Source organism: Narcine bancroftii, chromosome 3 (genome assembly GCF_036971445.1).
Source record: "Narcine bancroftii isolate sNarBan1 chromosome 3, sNarBan1.hap1, whole genome shotgun sequence".
Classification (NCBI taxonomy): domain Eukaryota; kingdom Metazoa; phylum Chordata; class Chondrichthyes; order Torpediniformes; family Narcinidae; genus Narcine; species Narcine bancroftii.
In genome coordinates this window covers 24,616,244-24,637,842 of record NC_091471.1, presented here as the reverse complement: position 1 = coordinate 24,637,842, position 21,599 = coordinate 24,616,244, and the positions used below count along the sequence as shown (strand labels likewise).

At 40.6% G+C, this 21,599-nt stretch overlaps 1 protein-coding gene across 8 annotated transcripts in view; it reads left to right on the top strand.

Moving 5' to 3' along the window:
- Positions 1-21,599, top strand: part of LOC138757005 (pantothenate kinase 3-like) — a 130,384-nt gene that overhangs the window by 1,617 nt on the left and 107,168 nt on the right. For all 8 annotated transcript variants that reach the window (XM_069923572.1, XM_069923567.1, XM_069923570.1 and 5 more), the window contains exons 3-4: positions 9,218-9,570; positions 15,396-15,649. In XM_069923572.1, the coding sequence (XP_069779673.1) occupies positions 9,218-9,570; positions 15,396-15,649 (607 nt within the window). The remainder of the gene's footprint in view (positions 1-9,217; positions 9,571-15,395; positions 15,650-21,599) is intronic.

Below are 21,599 nucleotides of genomic sequence, written 5' to 3'. Positions count from 1 at the left end.
TGGGGGGGGGGGAGAGAAGGTGGCCGGCTGGGGGGGGGGGAAGGTGGCCTGCTCGGGGGGGGGGGGGATGTGGCCAGCTGGGGGGGGGGGAGAGAAGGTGGCCGGCTGGGGGGGGGGGAAGGTGGCCGGCTGGGGGGGGGGGAAGGTGGCCGGCTGGGGGGGGGGGGGAAGGTGGCCGGCTGGGGGGGGGGGAAGATGGCCGGCTGGGGGGGGGGGGTGGGAAGGTGGCCGGCTGGGGGGGGGGGGAAGGTGGCCGGCTGGGGGGGGGGGAAGGTGGCCGGCTGGGGGGGGGGAAGATGGCCGGCTGGGGGGGGGGGTGGGAAGGTGGCCGGCTGGGGGGGGTGTGGGGGAGAGGGAGAAAGGGTGGATGGGGGTGGCTGGCTGGTGGGGGGAGGGGTGGGGGAGGGTGAGAGAAGAGTGGGGGTGCGGGGGTTTGCCAGCTGGGGTGGGGGGGTTTGCCAGCTGGGGTGGGGGGGTTTGCCAGCTGGGGTGGGGGGGTTTGCCAGCTGGGGTGGGGGGGTTTGCCAGCTGGGGTGGGGGGGTTTGCCAGCTGGGGTGGGGGGGTTTGCCAGCTGGGGTGGGGGTTGGTGCCATGCTACAATGAGCCCGAGTGATTTTATTTTATCTTCAATCTACCAGCTCCTTTATTGATAAATGCAAGTTGTATTTTTATTCAATCTTAAGATGAATGCAGAATGGGACTTGCCATTTGTTTGTGACATGTAATTGAGGTTGGAACAATGTAAAAGGTGGAATAATTGAGATTCTCTCCCACCCCCCACCCCCCCGGCACCTCTCTTTGGTATGATTGCGTATCTTTTTTTGTTGGAATTGTAATCTAGAAACAGCCCTTCAATCTAGAAGCAGTATAAAAGCTGGGGAATTTGAATTAGGCTAATTGTAATGGAAGTTAGAAAGCAAACTGGTTAATAATGGGGTAATGTGTGAATATTAATCTTAAGACCTTGAGTGAAATTCATTATCTTTGTACCAGATTAAATAACTCCAGTTTTGTTCAAACATTATTTGCCACCCTTTCTGTTCATCAATCATAGCTGGATAGCAAATCTCATCTTTGTCACTGGTATCTTTATTCTCCACATTTTTTTTCAAGAATATGTTGTACTTCTGTGAATGCACGATTTTTTTTGTAATTCTTTATTTATTGCACTATGAACCATATCAACCAATATATTTATTTGCATCTTTTTAAATATTCAGTGACATTTTCTCTTTTTCCCCCCTTCCCACCCCACTCCAAAATCAGTAAATATTGAACATCTAAAATACATTAAAACAATATATTTTTCAAAAGGAATACAAACAAAAAAGACGTATCATCTACTTATACACATTAAATCTTCTTATCATTTTAAGTGGTGGTGGTCCGAGGCCTGCTCTTTCTGTTATGTTCCGTATATGGTTCCCAGGTTTTTTCAAACATTGTAACTTTGTCTTTTAAATTGTGATTTTTGTTTCCCCCTTCGGGATACACTTAAACTTGGTTATATATTCCATTAATGTTTATAATCATATAGTCCAACATGGCCATCTTGTATCTTTATTTTCACTTCTTTTCTGCCTCTTCACCACCTCCATCCCCTTTTTTTCCATTACTATTTTTTTAACGTTTTCCTTTTTAATCTCAATATATGACAACGCACTTAAGATAGGAAATACCCGAACAATCCCCCCACAAGCAATAACCCTTTAACCCCAAATGAACCTCCCCTCCTTGGTTTCCCCCTTGTCCCTTGACAGCAACCACCACTCCCTTTTCATTTGGTTTGCAAACTTACTCGCTAGCATCAACCGATTTCGCAGTGACCATTATTCCCCCACACCCAGCCCCCCAGAGTACACTATTTTCCTATACATATAACAAATTTCTCTTTTTTCCCATTCTCTTATCCATCTATAAATCTTTATATATACATTATCTTTATATTTTTACATATTTTTGTATATTTTCTTGCTGGTCTTCCTTCTTGTCACTCCCCTTCCTCTCTTCTGTCCTGCAAACGTTCAGCAAATTCTTGGGCTTTCTTTGGGTCCGAGAACAGTCTATTCTGTTCCCCAGGAATAAATACTTTGAGTACTGCTGGATGTTTTAATATAAAGTTATAACCTTTTTTCCATAAGATTGTTTTTGCCGTGTTGAATTCCTTCCTCTTCTTTAAAAGTTCGAAGCTTATGTCTGGGTAAAAAAAATTTTTTTGTCCTTTGTATTCCAATGGCTTATTATCTTCTCTAACCTTCTTTCTTGCCTGCTCCAGTATGTTCTCTCTTGTCTTGTATCTTAGAAGTTTTACCAATATGGATCTCGGTTTTTGATGTGGTGGAGGTTTCGGTATTAGTGTTCTGTGTGCCCTTTTGATTTCTATTTCTTCATGTGAATCTGTCCTTCCCAGCACCTTCGGGATCCATCCTTTTATAAATTCCTTCATATCTGACCCTTCTTTGCCTTCTTTCAGGCCCACTATTTTTATGTTGTTTCGCCTACTGTAGTTTTCCAATACGTCAATTTTTGGTGACAATAAATCTTGTCTTTAATTTTTTTCGCTTTCTTCCAACTTCCCTCTTAAATCATTTATTTCCATTTCTACAGCAGCTTCTCATTCCTCCACATTTTCTACTCTTTTCCCTATTTCAATCATGACCAAGTCTAAGCTTTGCATACTGTCTTCAGCTTTTTTCATTTTTTTTTTGATTGAACTAAATTCTAATGATGGCCATTCTTTTAATGACCTCATTTGTTCTTCAAAAAAGGCTTTATCTAAATTTTGTCCTTCTATTTTACCTTTGAAATTCTTGGTCTTCCTCCTCTTCTTCTGTGTCTGTATCTGTTTTCTCTTTGTATCTGTGTATCTTCATTCTTTGCTGGGCCTCTAGCTGCTGAGTCTCCAGCTGCAGGCCATCCCCCTGCCGGTCACCCCGTTGCCGCTCATCCTCTTCCTGCCCATCATTCTCTTTCTAACCACTCTTCTTTCTTGTTTGCTTCCCCCAGCCGAACGCCCTGATACTGGGCATCTCTCAGCTGGCCGCTCCCCAGCTGGGTCCCCCTCCCACCGGCATTAACCTTTTTTACTTGAGCACTGTGCATGCGCAACTCTTGGAGCATGTGCAGTTGCGCATCTCCTTTTAGCTCTGAGAGCCATTTTTAAAGTCTGCCAATCAAGAGGACACTGCTCCTCTGGAGTCTTACCAACATCGGAGATTGGCCGCTCCTCTCCACAGTGGCTCTCTGCTCCGACGTGCAGGTAAGGCCGCCTTCTTCTCCAGTGATTTTCTTTCTTCCCTTTTCTGTTATTCTTACTTTTTCTCTTTTGGGGGCCATCTTCTGTCTCTTTGTAACTTTATCTTTCTCTTCCTGTATTTTATGTTTATTGAGCTCTGTTTTTACAAACTTTTTTTCTTTTCTCTGGAGGGGGCTGGTTCCACTCGACCAGCCACTACTCCATCACGTGACTCCTCGTGTGAATACAAGATTTTAAGGAAGTCTTGTAGTTTGAACGGTCAAAGTAAGTTCTGTCAGCAGAATAATTAGTCATTGTTGGATATTATGAGATGGTTGCTCCAGGAGCTGTGATGATTTAGTACAGTACCTCTTAATTTATCAAAGAGCAACAACGCATTTTATTGGAGGTTAGAAGAATAAGTTTTTGATTGCTAAGGATGAATATGATTCTGAGAGATTAATGTTAAGGATATGTTTCCTCGGAGTTAAATGTGATGGGTTATCCTTTTTGGACAAAAGATGTTTCCCACCATGGAGAGTGGAAATCTCTGCCTCAGGTTATTTAGTTTCAGAGTTCAATAATCTACCCGTCTCTAACTTTGAGATATTATAGTAAAGGGCAATTATGCTGAAAAACTAAGTTTGAGATCAGTGAGTTACTACCGTTACTACATGATGCGAGCTACCCAGTTTCAGTCCTTAAGATGTGAAGTTTGGACCTTTTCATGGGTGCTTTTCCCCAATCCCAAAGATGTGCCGGCTGATTCCCAAATTACCTCACCTGTGAGTTTGTGCATGAGATTTGCAATGGAGTTGTTGGGCATTTGTGAGAGAACAGCTTCTTGGACTGAATGGGAATGTCGCTTTGTCTGCTGGAATACTTAACTCCCGTGTTACAAGAAGATGCAAGGTTTGTCTTTGATTTTACTTTGGCACAATGTTTCTGGAATCTGACGGCACATTTGGGATTTTGTGATGCTTGCTAATACAAAATGTAATTTCTACCCATGGGTGCTGTCTGACCTGCTGAGTTCCTCCAGGAATTCACTTCACTCAAGATTCCAGCATCATCAGCTTTTGTTTCCCTCTCATTTCCTTATGCCTGTGATTTTTGTATATGCTTGTCTGTTGGGTGTGTCTTTTGCCCAATAATATTTTTCCAAGTGTAATGTTGAGGTTTTAAAATTTCAGTTATTTTCAAAGAAACAAGAAAACAGATATTCAACATTAAAATGTAAGAAATTGTGTTTTAATCTAATTAATCTTTGGCTTGGCTTCGCGGACGAAGATTTATGGAGGGGGTAAAAGTCCACGTCAGCTGCAGGCTCGTTTGTGGCTGACAAGTCCGATGCGGGACAGGCAGACATGGTTGCAGCGGCTGCAGGGGAAAATTGGTTGGTTGGGGTTGGGTGTTGGGTTTTTCCTCCTTTGCCTTTTGTCAGTGAGTATCCTAAATTAATAAATTATGTAAAATTTATCATTGAATGGGTGTCCGTTATTAATTTTTTGGATAGAAAATCTTAATCCAGTGAAAACAATGTTGGACAAATCCATAATACCATCTTGTAATTTTTTTAGATACAGGCCATTTCAGCCCACGAGTGAGTCCATGCTGCCTAGTTTACACCCAATTAACCTAAACCCCACCCAGTACATTTCAGTGTTCCTTCCATACCTGTGCTCGTTTTGTAATTTTAAATTATTTTTCTTGTATTCTGTTGAAAGTTTGCATGAATATGTAGAAATTATAATTTCCTTTTCAAATATCATTGATCATTTCTCATTGGAATCAAACTAGTCAGTAAACAGCAATTTTTTTTTTATAGTGGAACCTTGTATTAGTTTTCAGGCGAGTTTACTACTGGAAAATAATTAACTTCCATTTTCAATTCACTTTAGTCTGCACTGATGTGAACATCTTTAATTCAGCACAAAGGCAATGTAACAGACATTCAACAATTCATGGAATGCAGTGTGAAATGGCCCAGTCTGCCTGGGGTAAATAGATAAAATGGAGAGGGTGGAGAGTGAGTTCTTGTCCTGTAAGCCTCCATTGAAAATGTTCGAGTGCATCCAAAGTACTAAAACATGTTTTCTAATTTTCATATTTGGGTGTATCCAGCCATTTTATTTTTCATGTTTGCAGTGTCAGTGCTTTTTTTTTTAATTCAAGGAAGTATATATGGTACATCTCCTAAGTGCATACACTGACTTGTTTGGGCCTGGTACCTTTTCTTGAATAATGCAAATAATATTGACTACGGAATCATGGGGTGATATAAATGGTGCCCATAGACCTATTGTGGATGTTTTCTCAGCCATTCAGTTCAAAACCTGTGTTCACAGATTTTTTTGATTTTTCAGGAAGGTTCAAGGCTTTAGGCCTACAAATTGCAAATGTACTATTTTTCACAAATATGCAGCGTTAGTTTGAGAATCTTGTTTTTAATTAACTGTTCATAAATAGTGCATTGTTTCTTGATCGCAGCAGTGGGTAGAAAGGTTTTTCAAGGAAAAGAATAAATTTAATTGGATTGCAGAAAAAAACATTTATTATTTTGAAGTTTTTACTTAAACTGATTGTTGAGAACTGTCTTGAGATATTGATTTGGTGTATAATGAAGTAAAACCAATTCTGGAGAAACTCAGCTGGTCAAATGGTGTACTTCCTACAGCAAAGAGAAGGATGCATAAGATTTTGAGTTTGAGTTCTTCATCAATAGGACTTTGTCTTGAAGCAGAAGTTGCAATTACCATAGATGGCATGTGGCAAATATCAGAGATTAATACTCAGGATGGTAGGTTTATTGTATGAAGCAGGATTATGTTGACAAATTTACAAAAATTGCTGAATAAACACTGCAAATCAGTGTTATTTATGTGGCAAAGATAAAGATACGTAACCATCAGGCCTGAACTTTTCGTCAAGGTATGAAGCCAGGCAGCGATAGGTGTAATGACCCACAGGCAAGAGGTCATGGGTGAAGGTGGGAGGGGGAACATGAGGGAAAAAGCTGAGGTGAAAAGGGGAAGGGCTAGCTCTGCTTGGAGTTTGAGCGCTATAGGAAAGGAGGCAGAGGGATGGGGAAGAAAGGGAGACGGGGAGTGGCTTAATGGAAACTGGCAAAGTCTGTGCTAATACTCTCCATTTGGAGAGGGGCCAACTGAATATTGGGTGTTGCTCCTCCAGTTTACGGGTGGTCTTGGTTTGTCAGTGTACAAAGCCAGGGACAGATATGTCGGCCTGGGAGTGGGGAGCAGAATTGAAATGGTCAGCCATTGGGAGATTCCCTATTATTGCTGCAGACAAAGTGTAGGTGCTTAGTGAATCAATCTCCCAGTCTCTCCGATGTACAGAAGGCTACAATGGCATCACCTGATGGAATTTCACAAGTGAAGTTCACTAGGAATGACTGTTTGGGGCCCCAAATGATGGCAAGGGAGGAGGTATGGTCGAAAGAGCTATACTTCCTGTGGTTACAAAGATGGATACTAAGGAGGGGATTAGTGGTAAGAGTGAGTAGACGAGAGTCCCAGAGGGACTGGTCCTTGGGGAAGGCAGAGAAGGAAGGTGTTGTAAGTGACGGAAATTGCGGAGGGCAATACCTTGGGTCCGTAGGCTGGTGGGGTGGTAATTAAGTTGACTTGGACTGTACAGTATTTTAAGTGATTGAGGTAATTTCATCAAAGCTTAGTAAATGCTGAAAGGCTCTCGCATTGAAGACGTTTTCTTTCAACTCTACACTGGATCAAAGGGACAGCAATGGGACGTGCATGGTCTTTATGGGGTATAGTTCAGTTCCATTTTTCATTGTGGAGGAGTTGGGCTCTCAGTTCCTTTGCTGTATGTCCACTGTATTGGTACTGCATCCTGCAACACTGGGGAACATTACCCCTGCCAATTTCCATCCTGCACTTTCCGTCACATGGTTCATTAGATTCTTTCCTTTCAGTTCTGGGATCAACTGCTCTCCATTCTGACCCTCATGCTTTCTCTGCCATCTGGACTACTTCCTTTCACACTCTGCCTCCACAGTTCCATTCACCCACTTCCTCTGTAGTCATTCTGCATGTTTCTCCACTTCCCCCCACCCCCCCAACTCTGAAGCGAAATCCCTCACTAGGCCATTTCAGATAGCCAAAAAGTTGAGATGTAAAGTCGGAGAAACTCTGCCAAAACACATAATCACTTACCTTTCGGAATGTGTGGAGGTGGTCTCCAAGCTGCATATTCCAACCCCTCGCTGAGAGGGGTAATCTCTACAGTGCAACCCTCTGCCGGTCAATCTGAATGTACAGCCGTGCTAAGCGGCTGTTTAGGGACGGGCTGATGATGCCGTCAGCCTGCGACTCCTCTCCCTCCAGGGTGGGCTGTCAGCAGCGACCGGCAGGGCAATGGGGGCCATTCTCTGCAGCTCAAAACGTGGCAGAGCAATGGCTGTCTTCCCTACCCATAATCCCCCACGTAGCTGGAACTGTTCTGGGAACCATAGAGCAGTTTCAGCTGCGTGGGGGATTATGGGTAGGGAAGATGGCCATTGCTCTGCCGTGTATTGATGATGGGTGGCGCTACGGTACCAGTCGCCCCCATCCTCCGGATCCGGGAGGCCCTGCGAGGCGCCTTTGGATATGAATGGGATGCTGGAGCAGCCTTTTTGGGTTGCTGTCTGAAGGGTAAGTTCCCACTTTTCTATCCGCTCAGTTGCTGGTCTCAAGGTCGAGGCCCGACGTGTAATGGCCTACTGACAACTGCTCTCCTCCCCGCACAAGACTTCATCCTGTGCATTGAACGGATCATATTTGGCAATTTCCACTACCTTCAAGATTTCACAATTATATACCCCTCTCTGCTTCCCTTTCAGCATTTTGAATGAACTATTCCTTTTATTGACAATAGGTTTCTACTTCAGTCCCCATCAATGCAACCGTGAGATTTCACATATGTCTGTTCACCTCTTCCCTTTCCAGCAGCCCTTTCAGGTGAAGGAGTAATATGTTTGCAATTCTTCCTAATTAGTGTACTACATTCTTTACAATTTTACTTTACAGCATTGGAGAAATCAAACAAAGGTGAAATGACTGCTTTGAGTGCCAGTTTTCAGTCCACAGGAATTGCTCAAAACTTCCTGTTCCCTTACCACTCTGGTCTCTCTTGTCTGTGGCCTCATGCACAATTATAACAAGACCCAATATGAGTTTGACGAATAGCATGTCTTTGTCTTTGGGTGTATTTTGGTCTTCTATTTATTTCTGTAACAGAAGGAGTCAAGTTGTCCATCTGTTTTTTTTCTCTCTCCCTTGCCTTATCTTGCTCTGCTAGGTGCATCTTGCATTTTGCAACTTTAGCATTTTTTATCTGTGTTTGCTCTAACCCTCGGTTCTTAACAGCTATGAATAGTCCATGTTTTCTCTTAACTATCCCCTGTGAACCAGCTGACCATGTTTACAGTTTATCTCAAACAAACTGTCTTTCAGCAATTGTTTATTGATCCTTTGCTGTAGCTTGATATTATTTTTCCTATCTATCTGGGCTCTGACAAAGGATCTTTAACCTGGAGCATTGACTCTGGTTCTCTTTCCAGAGATGCTGCCTGACCTGCTGAGTGTTTTCAGCATCTTCTGTTATTTCTGACCAGACATGACAGACTGAGTACAGGGATCTTTCACCTGCTGAAGTGTGAAAACTAGTGTCACTATAAGGGCAAGAGAGATTTCTTCAAGGAGAAGGTGGTGTTTCTTTGGAATTCTGTGGTTAGAGAACACTGTTTCTTCAAACACAGTTGGTTGATTTCTGTATTAGTCAATCTGCAAGAAAATAGTGCCGGTGTTGAGGAAAAAAAAATGTAGACCATTATCTTAATGAATGTAGAAGTAGTTTTGAAGGGCCAAATGTCTTGTTCATATTTCTTGTGTTGGAGCAGGATTGCAATGCGTTTTTATTAATTTCTGGTAAATGCTGCCTTTTTCTTGCCTTCATAGCCTTTCCTTGGTTTGGCATGGACATTGGTGGAACTCTGGTGAAACTGGTTTATTTTGAGCCAAAAGACATTACAGCAGAGGAGGAGCAAGAAGAAGTGGAAAATTTGAGAAGTATACGAAAATATTTGACTTCCAATGTGGCTTATGGATCAACGGGAATTCGTGATGTGCATCTTGAACTCCGTGATTTAACAGTTTGTGGACGCAAAGGCAATTTGCACTTCATCAGGTTTCCTACTCAGAACATGCCAGCTTTTATTCAGATGGGCAAGGCCAAACACTTCTCAAGTTTACACACAACTCTCTGTGCCACTGGAGGTGGGGCTTACAAATTTGAACCAGACCTGCGCACTGTACGTATACTTTGTTTTTGCTTGCCAAAATCTAGACCCAGAGGTATTACTGTCTTTAACTCTGTTCAGAATTCAGTGGTCTGGAAATAGATCCCTAGAACATTACAGCACAGAAACCGACCTCTTCAGCCCTTCTAGTCTGTGCTGAACCACTTTTTACCTAGTCCTACTGAACTGCACCTATTCCATAAGTGCACCTCCATTCTTCTCCCATCATACACTTGTCCAAATTCCTCTTAAATGTTAAAACTGAGCCCGCATTCACCATTCCCCCTGAACTTCTCCACTTTCAATCTTAACCCATGTCGTCTGGTTTGTATCTCTCCTACCCTTGGTGAAAAAAGCCGATCTACATTTACTGTTTATCCCCCTCATAATTTTAAATACCTCTACCTCCCTTCATTCTTCTATACTCCAGGGATTAAAGTCCTAATCTGTTTAACTATTTTCTGTAACTCAGTTCCTGGAGTTTGGGCAACATCCTAGTAAATCTTGTCTGCATTCTTTCTATCTTCTATCTTTCCTGCAGTTAGGTAACCAAAACTGTGCACAATACTCCAAATTTGGCCTCACCAATGTCTACTGCAATTTCAACAACATCTCAGCTTCTGCACTCGTTACTTTGATTTATGAAGGCCAATATGCCAAAGCTCTCTTTACAACTCTATCCACCTGTGACACCATTTTCAGGGAATTGTGTATCTCTATTCCAAGATCCTTGTTCTGCATACTCCTCCTCAGTGCCCTACCATTTACTGTGTATGTCCTTTCTTGGTTTGTCCTTCCAAAATGCAATATCTCACACTTGTCTGCGTTAAATCCCATCTGCAATTTTTCAGTCCATTTTTCCAACTGGTCCAGAAGCCTCTACAAGCTTTGAAAACCTTTGCTGTCCATAACAACTCCAATTTTTGTCATCTGCAAACTTGCTGCTCCAATTTGCCACATTGTCATCCAGATCATGGATTTAGATGACAAACAACAATGGACCCAGCACTGGTCCCTGAGGCACACCACTAGTCAACAGGCCTCCAGTCTGAGAAGCAATCATCCACCACTACTCTGGCTTCTCCTGTGCAGCCATTGTCGAATCCAGAATATCTAATGTCTGAACCTTGCTACTAACCTCCCATGAGGGACCTTGTCAAAGGCCTTGCTAAAGTCCATGGGGACAACATCCAGTCCTTCCTTTGTCAACTTTCCTGGTAATCGCCATGAAAAACACTTAAGATTGATTAAATACGACCTACAATGCAAAAAGCCATGCTGACTGAACCTAATCATTCCATGTCTATCCAAATAATTGCATATCCGATCTCTTAGAACATCATCCAGTAATTTACTACTGACATCAGGCTTACCAGCCTATAATTTCCAGGTTACTTTTGGAGCCTTTTTTAAACAACAGAACAATGTGAGCTACCCTCCAATCCTCTTACACCATGCTAAGGACATTTTAAATATTTCTTCCAGACCTCCTGCAATTTCCACACAAGCCTACCTCAAGGTCTGAGGGACTATCTTGTCAGGCCTTTGTGATTTATCCACCCTTATTTGCTTTAAGACAGCAAGTACTTCCTCCTCTTTAATCTGTATAAGTTCCATGACCTCGCTGCTTGTTTTCTTCCCACAATGCTGCCCTTTTCCTGAGTGAATACTGATGGTGGGGGGGGGGGGGTGCGGGGAGGATGAAATGAAGACCTCCTCTCCCATCTCTCTTGACTCTATACAAAGACTACCACTCTGATCTTCAAGAGGGCCAATTTTGTCCCTTACTATCCTTTTGCTATACCTGTAGAAACCCATAGGATTTTCCTTCACCTTGTCTGTCAAAGCAACCCATGTCTTTTTTAGCCTTCCTGATTTTTTTGAGGTTTTTTTTTTGCACTTTTTTTATACTCGTACCTTATTTGCTTCATGTTGCCGTAACCTGTTATACACCTATTCTTCTGAACCAGATCCCTAATGTCCCATGAAAATCAAGGCTCCCTATGCTTTTCAACCTTGCTTTTAATCCTGACAGGAGCATGCAAACTCTGTACTCAAAATTTCACCTTTGAAGTTCTTCCACTTACCTTGCACATCTTTGCCTTAAAACAATTTACCCCAATCTACACATTCTAGATCCTTTATCATTTCCTCATGATTAACCTTTCTACAATTTGGAATCTCAACCTGAGGACCAAACCTATCTTTCCCCATAATTAACTTGAAACTAATGGCATTCTCTCTTCTTCATGGCCTCTTGGTCATGATTGACCACGGATACTGCACCTCTGGTAGTCACTGGTTCGTTGAGCATTGTCGACTGTGGCCATGAAGGCCGATCCTGGAACAGCAGGCTCATCCACAGTTGCTGCAAGTGTAGGGCATTGTTGAATTGTTGTCTGTTGTGCTCTCCACTCCTCAAACTGATTCAAGATCACACTCTTGCCTTGCTCCAGGTGTTGAAGAGTAACTTTTGCCATTTGTGGTGGTATCCTCCCAGTACTCTGTTGATTTTTTTAAGGCTTTCATATCGTGCTAGCAGAGGTCCTTGAAGTGAAGCTAGGATCACTGGACCCAAAATTTCCCCTGCACATTCTTGTCATCTGTCATGTGCACTCTAGTTGTTTCTCTATATATATATATGTGAAATGTTGATTGACAAATCAAATCCATTGGTTGTGGTTTTTCACACAGGTATTTGTGGTCCTTGATTGGTTCAATCCAAAGTCCTTGGATGTTAAAAGGTGGCTTGAAGTAAATGCTAGTATGGAGACAAGAGAATTGGTTTGCTAATGATGTGACTAAAAAGCATTGGCTGAATTTTTATAGGTTGAGAGTAATTTTTAAAGGTGATCAAATGCATTATTCCTACTGTGTTTGATTGCCAGTCTTGTATAATGTACTTTCTTAAAAAAAAACTTAGATGATCTACTGGGGTTGTTGATTCCAGAAGCCATGGAATTGGTTTTCAAAAAAAGCCAAGAGCTGGTGTGATGGGGTAAGAGTGTAAGCTTCAATTTAGCAGATGAGCAAGCGTTGGCCAATTTAGATATTAAAGCAAACCAGTTTAATTGGCAGAACTGCAAGAAACAAATCAGGAAGGTGGAAAGTCTGATGGTCTTTATTGCATTTATTTTGATGCAAGAAGAATGATGGGCAAGAAGGATGAATTCAGGGCATGGGTAGCTATGTCGTGAATTAGGTATGAAATAAGATGTGAACAATTTACTTGGATATTTTGACAATAACAGAAAACATGTCTGAGAGAGGGCAGGGCTGATAACTAATGGACTTGGGCATGGCTGTTACAGACCTGATAAAGGTGGTTATCTTATTTCAAAAGGTCTCACTTGATGATTTCCCAATAATAGCTTCACATTTGTGCAGCGAAGTTATTCCTTATTTAAACAAAACTCAGCACCCACTTCCCCTGTTGATTGCCCCACCCCAATAGTCAACAGGAGTTAGAGGAGCAAATATATAGTGAGATTGCAGACAGATATAGGAAAAATAGTAGATAATTTCCGTCATATTGACTGGCCTTGCCACAATTTAAAAGGGGGGGGGGGGGAAGAGGATGGGGATGGGAAGAGAGGAATTGTTAAATGTGTGCAGACTCTGCATTCACCTGATGTATTCCTCTCAATTTTTAAACCTCCATACGATCACTCCTTGTAATCCCGTGCTCCAAGAAATAAAGCCTCAGTCTACTCATCCTCTTCTTCCCAACATCCCCCCCCTCCCCAAATCTCCTGCATCCTCTCCAGCTTAATGACATCTTTCCTGTAGCACATTTACCAAAACTGAACATGATACTCCAATTTAGGACTCAAATGTTTTGTACAACTACAACATTTCCTCCCAAATTATGACTCAATAATCTGAAGGCCAATATGGCAAAAGCTTTTTTATTGCCCATACTTGTATGTTGCCACTTTCAAGATACTATGTACCTGTTCTAGATAGCTCTGCTTTGCAACACTCCCCAGATTAAAATGTGAATGTATGTTAGATTTGGTGAAAATATGTAGTTAGTTTCCAGTTTTAACAGGTACCTGCAGCTTAAATAGAAATGAAGCAGGAAGCCTTCTCTGGCTTGGTATTTAAGTCTCAATGTTTTAGTTCCACTGATATTTCTGAAAAGACCATTTAGCGTAACTCAGTAAATTTTGTTCTGAATTTGATCAGTTCGATTATGACAGGAATGCAGTTTTACTGGTTTGCTGAGCTGTTTGCCTATTAAGTTATGTAACCACTATGTTTAAAAAATCTATTCAACCGTGTATATTAACTGAGATGGCCTCCACTGCTTCAATGGGCAGCAAATTCCATAGATTCATCACCCTCTGGGGGGGGGGGGGGGGGGAAGAGGGGGTAGAAGGAAGGGAGAGAGGAGTGGTGAAGCAGTTCCTCCTCCTAAATCTCCTACCCTGAATCTTGAGGCTATGTTCCCTAGTTCTTGTCTCCCCCATGAATGGAAATTACTTGTTTACCTTTCTTAATTTTGTATGCTTCTATAAGATTTCCTCTCATTCTTCTAAATTACAGTCCCACATGACTTGATCTCCTTTTATAGACTAACTGCTTCGTCCCTGGAATCAACCTGGTGAACCTCCTCTGTGCTGCCTCCAAAGCCAGTACATCCTTGAGTACACATACTAGAACTGTATGCAGTACTCCAGATGTGGCCTCACCAGTACATTCTACAGTTGTAGCATAACCTCCCTGCTCCTAAATGCAATCCTTCTAGCAATGAAAGTCAACATTCCATTTGCTTTCTTGATAGCCTGCTGCACCTACAAGCCAACCTTTTTGTGATTCATTCACAAGCACTTCTGCACGGCAGCATACTGCATCACTTGCCATTTAAATACTCTTTTATCTACTCTTTTTCCTTCCAAAGTGGATAACTTCATATTTATCAACATTGTACTCTATCTGCCAGACCCTTGCCCACTCACTTAACCTATCTATATCTCTGCAGGCTCTCTATATCCTCTGTACAATTTGCTTTTCCACTCGACTGTGCAGTTTTCCAGATTGTTGATGTATATTGTGAACAGTTGTGGGCTCTGCAGGCTCTCCATATCCTCTATACAATTTGCTTTTCCACTCGACTGTGCACTGTTTTCCAGATTGTTGATGTATATTGTGAACAGTTGTGGGCCATGCACAGACCTCTGCAGTACCCAAGTCAATACTGATTGCCAATAGCTAATTCATTTAATTTGAATGTTCTGCGATTTGTGCTGTAATCTATTTACAATGAGAATTCTTTGGGTTTTGGGTGCAAATACTCAATATATTTGGCCATTGTTGCCTTTATAGGAGATTTAAATGGTTATGCAGTTTTCTCCAGATTAGAATTTATTATTATAGAAGAAATTAAAAGCAGCATTCTTGAGTTAGTTTTAATGCTTGGAAATGGGTTCTTCAGCCCAACTTTTCCATGCTTACCATGTTGTCTCCCAAGCTAGTTCTCTTTGGCTCATAACTCCTCAAAACCTATCCTGCCTGGGCACCTAAATGCCTTATAAATGGCACAATTGTAATTATTTCTACTTCCTCTGGAAACATTCCAGATTTCCACTATCCCCTTTCTGGGTTTGGGGGGTGGGGGGGGGTGGTGAATTGCCCCCCCGGTACCTTGTATTTATTTTTTTCTCTTCACTTTAAAATTTACGCCCTCTAGATTTTTGATTTTTTTTTTTCCCCCCCCTATCCTGGGACTCTAATTTCAGTAACAATTGAAATAAAAAAGGATGAAGAGCTCTTTTTAATGCTTGCTACGTGTTGCTTCACATTGAAGATGGATATGTATAAAAACAATTTTATAGATTGCTAATCTACAGCTTCGAAAGCTGGATGAACTTGACTGCCTTATCCATGGAATGATGTATATTGACGCAATAGGCTTCAATGGATGTGCAGAGTGCTACTATTTTCAACATCCAACAGATCCGGAAAGATGTGAAAAAATGACATGTTCTTTGGATAATCCATATCCGTTGTTACTGGTGAATATTGGATCAGGAGTCAGTATTCTCGCTGTGTACTCGAAGGATAATTACAAGCGGGTAACTGGTACCAGGTGAGTAACAAATATGGCAGACAATTTTGAAACGAGGCCCATGATTGCCAAGCCTTGTCAGAGTAGTGCCAGTTTTGATGGGCAGCATGAAATTGCATGTATAATGAACAGTGCAAGTTGTTTAATATTCTGTTCGAATTGGCATTCGAGTAAGTCTGACTTTTTCCATGGGATTTGGTGCAGAAATGGGGGAGGGGGTTTTCTGGTTTGCTAACCGATGCATCAGAACTAGAAATGTGTCAAGCTTCAGCTCCACATTCAAGTCTTGCTGGTTTGCACACATGACAGAAATATGCTGGAGTGGAGAACTGCAGCAGTTCTGAATGGTATTCTTCTCTACATTTGAGCCTCCAGCTTTACTCACTGTTCAAGTGGTAAAGGTTGAATGTGTTTCTAATCTTCAATCAAAATAATTTCAGATGAACTTGTTTAACTGCATTTATTTTAATTTGTAGTAGTTCAATTTATAACGATTTAAAAATCAACGCTCTTCACTTTTAAGCTTTTTTAAAAAGTTTTCCTGAATATTGGGAACATTTTAAAACCCATTTAACTGCCTTTGACAAAAGTGATCCATCAGAGACATTCCCACTTGTGCTGGCTTGTGGTTTGAGTTTCGGTCATCACTTGGATGAGAAATGAGCGAAGGCTTCACACGAGGTCCATTCTTTGCAGGGAATGAGTAGTCCAGTGGTGTAATCTGGTCCAAGGTGTTTAATTTATCTGCTTCATCATCCATTTTTTCCAGTATCGAACATTGCATTTCATTATGATATCCAGATCTGATTTTCTTTTTTAACTGATTGTCTAATGATATTTATCTGACGCTTATCTTTAAACATTTATAAATTGTAACTTGTATTGTGTGCAAAAAATGATTTTATCAGTGCTGTCATGTAATGCTCCATTGATCATTCGAAGCAAAGGTCATTTAATGCTCTCCACTTGCTCCTCTGGTGACTTTTTTGAATATTTTATTTCTAATTTTTTTTCAAAACATACATAACATTTTAAATATAATTTTTTCTTGGGAAAATGAAACATTTCCTCCATCATCCTCCATACATACAGATCCATTCACTATCAGAGCTTACTCTATTTTAAATATATAGAGTACAATTGGGGAAACAACATTTTTGTGTATATATACTCTGATAACATTTTTCCTTTTATTACTGTATCTGGCCCCCTATATGGTGCAGGTATGGCTGCTAGACTTTTACAAAAGTCATTTTTTCCCATAGGTATACAGCTGTTCATTTCCCCAGTCTATCGTGCTATAAGTAGATGGGAGTCAGATTTCTAAGTGATCGCGATATGTTTATAAGTGAGATTTGATATTTGGTTAATTTGCTGGTTTTTAAACTTTATTTGTTCAAAAAACAAATAATATATGACATACAGCAATTGAACATGAAAATCAATCGATCCAATTTCTTGTTTTCCTTCAGATGTATATAACTTTTTATCTCACGAGGTTTATAAGTAATGAGAATTCCGTCTAACAGCATTAATAGTCCTCGATATATGTTTTCTTTAATTGTCACGCCAATACCTTGTGTGCTTTCTCTCCCCATTTGTAATCCTTCCTTTAGCTTGGCTTTGCGGACGAAGATTTATGGAGGGGTAATATCCACGTCAGCTTCAGGCTCGTTTGTGGCTGACAAGTCCGATGCGGGACAGGCAGACGCGGTTACAAGGGAAAATCGGTGGGTTGGGTGTTGGGTTTTTCCTCCTTTGTCTTTTGTCAGTGAGGTGGGCTCTGCGGTCTTCTTCAAAGGAGGTTGCTGCCCGCCGAACTGTGAGGTGCCAAGATGGACGGTTTGAGGCAATATCAGCCCACTGGCGGTGGTCAATGTGGCAGGCACCAAGAGATTTCTTTAGGCAGTCCTTGTACCTCTTCTTTGGTGCACCTCTGTCTCGGTGGCCAGTGGAGAGCTCGCCATACAACACGATCTTGGGAAGGCGATGGTCCTCCATTCTGGAGACGTGACCTACCCAGCATAGTTGGATCTTCAGCAGCGTGGATTCGATGCTGTCGGCCTCTGCCATCTCGAGTACTTCGATGTTGGTGATGAAGTTGCTCCAATGAATGTTGAGGATGGAACGGAGACAATGCTGGTGGAAGCGTTCTAGGAGCTGTAGGTGATGCCGGTAGAGAACCCATGATTCGGAGCCGAACACGAGTGTGGGTATGACAACGGCTCTGTATACGCTAATCTTTGTGAGGTTTTTCAGTGGTTGTTTTTCCAGACTCTTTTGTGTAGTCTTCCAAAGGCGCTATTTGCCTTGGTGAGTCTGTTGTCTATCTCATTGTAATACCGTTGTGTCGTCCTATTAATCACACATTCAAATTGATAAGATTGCAAGGTATTATTTCAATTTCAACCTAGATAATTCTATTTTCTGATCTTCTGTAGCATCTTTCTGAAATTCCTTTTCTAATTCATCGATCTGTTTCTCTAATTCTTTAATCAATTCTTTTTTATTTTAGAAGTATAACTAATTATTTATCCTCTCAAATAGGCTTTCATATCATCCCATAATACAAACTTACTTTGAACAGATTTAGAATTTACTTAAAAAAAAATTGATTTTTTCAAAAAATTAATAAATTCCGTATTTTTTAACAACATTGTATTAAATCTCCAACGATAAGCTATTTGAAATTTATCAGAAGTTTCATATGTAAAATATAACAGAGAATGATCTGAAATCACCCTACTTTTATATTCCGCTTGTTGTATTTTTTGTAAGTGTGCCGATACTAAAAAGAAGTCAATCCTTGAAAACGATTAGTGTCTAGATGAATAAAAGGAAAAATCTTTCTGTCGGATTAAGACGTCTCCAAATATCTACTAAATTGAGATGTTTCATCAACGCTTGCCATCTTGGATTTTTTAACTTTCTTCGGAGATTTATCTAATAAAGGTTCCAAAACACAATTAAAATCACCACCAACTAAAATATTATCATTAGCTTGACCCAAACATAAAAATGCATCCGAAATAAATACTTCATCATCTGCATTTGGAGCATAAATATTAAGTAAAGTCCAAAATTCACTAAAAATCTTACAATTCAATTTAAGAATACATCCTGCCTTTTCCTCCATTGATTGTAATTCAAAAGATAAATTTTTATGTATCAAAATTGCTACACCTTTAGCTCTAGAATTAAATAAAGAAAAATGTACATGCCCAACCCAATCCCTTATTAATTTCACTTTCCTTCACATTCAAATGTGTTTCTTGTAAAAAAGCAATGTCAATTTTCATTTTCTTAATATATGCCAAGACTCGCTTACGTTTAATCGGACTATTTAATCCTTGAACATTAAAAGTAGCAAGCCTCAACTTCGACATATCTACTATTATTACTAAATACCAATAATATCTTTATATAAAAACTCAAATCAACGTCCAATAAAAAAAATCACAAATTAAAAACTAAGAGAAAAGTTTAAAACTCCCCCCCAAAAAAAACTACCGAAAAGTAATAATCCCCAAAACAAAAATTGGGTGTGGATCACCCACCAGTGGCTGATGACTAATAAAGAACTTAGTGCAAATCTCCCCCTCCCCAGCCAAACAATCAGTAACATCCAAGTATCATAATAAAAGAAAAAATAAAATAAAAAAAAAAATTCTTCTTTTCATCCAAAAGACTCCAATCTCGAAGATCCCATTTCGGAAGGAGGTGGACTCTTTCCATTCCCATTTTTCCCATTTCTGCCGTTTCTTCAGTTTCCAGAGCTACCAAATTTTTCTTTAGGAGATAATGGTGGACTACGTCTTTGTCCTCTTATATCTGGAAATGAATCAGCAAAAATCATTGCTTCACAATCAGTTTCAAAAAAACCGAAATTGAAAGTCTCTGTAAAAGACCTTCAACACTGCAGGGTAATGAAAAGTAGACTTGTAACCTTTACGCCACAAAGCTTCTTTAACTGGATTAAATTGACGTCGACGTTGAATGGCATCTTGACTCAGATCAGGATTAAAAAAAACTACTATTCTGAATCAATAATGGGGTTTGTCGTTGTCTCGCATTTTGTACTCCAAATCGAAGTATTGCTTCTCTATCCAAATAACTCAGACATCAAATTATTACCGGTCTTGGGGGTTGACCAGCTGAGGGTATTTTTCTTAAAGCTGTATGGGCTCTTTCCAATGCCAATCCCCCAGAGAAAAATTCTTGCCCTAATATTTGTGGAATCCAGTCTTTAAAGAAACGAAGAGGGTCTTGTCCTTCTATACCTTATGGCAAACCAACAATTTTCACATTATTTCTTCTGCTTTGATTTTCCAAATCTATTTTTCTTTTTAGTTCTCCTAATTAGATCTCCTAATTCTATGATGATTTTTCCACCTTCAACACTTTTTCTGTGTTAGAAGTCGCTTGTTGTTTACAGTCCAAAAAACTATTCTGAAATTTTAAAAATTCTTCATAAGATGCATCCACATGTGTTTTAACCATATTTAATTCTGAACTTATACCAGCATTCGTTTGAACTATTTCATTCATTAGAAATGTCAACAAAAGTTTTATAACTGCTTATAACTGCATTCAATTTCATACATTGTGAATCAGTAAAACTCAGCTCTGCTCTTGCTGACATAGTGGCAGAACAAGGTAACTGCAGCTCCTGCTGCAATTCAACAGAAGGCATTTTAAAAGTTTTACTGCAGGTCTGTTCTCCCAGCGACAGCACCCCGACTTCTTCAAGGGGTCGCCGCTGGTCTCCCCCCGCATATTGTTTTCTCATCCATTTGCGAAGAAAAATGATTTCTTCGGATTGTAATGCTACCTGATGCATTTCCAACAATGGAGTTGTCTTCCTGCATGCTCCCTCCATTGAAATGTTTTCCAAATCGGGGTCCACTTCTTGGGAACACGCACCTTCTTTCGGAGAATGGGTAATTCCAGCACCATCCTTCATTTGGTGAGCAATAGGTATTTTTTTTCCAGCCTCCACAGGCGATCTTTGGGATTTAGGGAATGAAGAAATTGAACCTGGGGCTGTTTCAAGTCTTCTAGGCCCCAGATCTTCAGCACTTCGAAAATGTATCTTCTTTTGAACTTGAGATTTAGTCTTTTTACCATTAGTGGCCATTATAATTCCTTAATACTTTAAACTATAACCATATATACAGCACAGAACAGGCCAGTTTGGCCCTACTAGTCCATACTGGAACAAATCCCCACCCTTCTAGTCCCACTGACCAGCACCTGGTCCATACCCCTCCAATCCTCTCCCCTCCATGTAATTATCCAGTCTTTCCTCAAGTCTTGCAACAGGAATGTTATTTACATTTAAGTAGATTATAAAGGTAGGCCATGAAGGGATTTGGAATTAAAAATTTTAAGATTGTGACGTGACTTAATAGGAACATAAAAAGATACTCCTTGAGTCTGACCAAAGTATGTCAGTGGAGGTCAAAAGTTTCTTTAAAATATATTGTCATCTTTTCACAGCAAAATAGTGAAACCATTTTTTATTTGTATTATAAAAAATATATTTTCTTAGCCTATTGTTTTCATTAGTCACAAACTCTGGCACAACTCATCCATGCCAGTCAAACTGCCTACTTGAGGTGGTCCATTTGCCTGAGTTTGGATCATATCTCCTCAACCTTTCCTACTCACGTCCAAATGTCATAACTGTACCCACCTAAACTTTCTCTGGCAGATTGCTATATATGCCTTCCACATTCTTTGTGGAAAAAATTTCCCCTATTTCTTTTAAATCTTTCCCATCTGACAAACCATTGCCCTCTAGTTTTAGATACCCCTACTCTTGTCTCCTGCTAGCATTCTTGTGAAACTTTTCTCTATCCCTCCTGCTCTGAAGTGTGGTCTCAACAATGTTTCGCACAGCTAAGATGCTTTCTTTTGCACTTGGTAAAGTTATATCCAAGTTGATCAAGTTCACCTTGAAGAATCAACA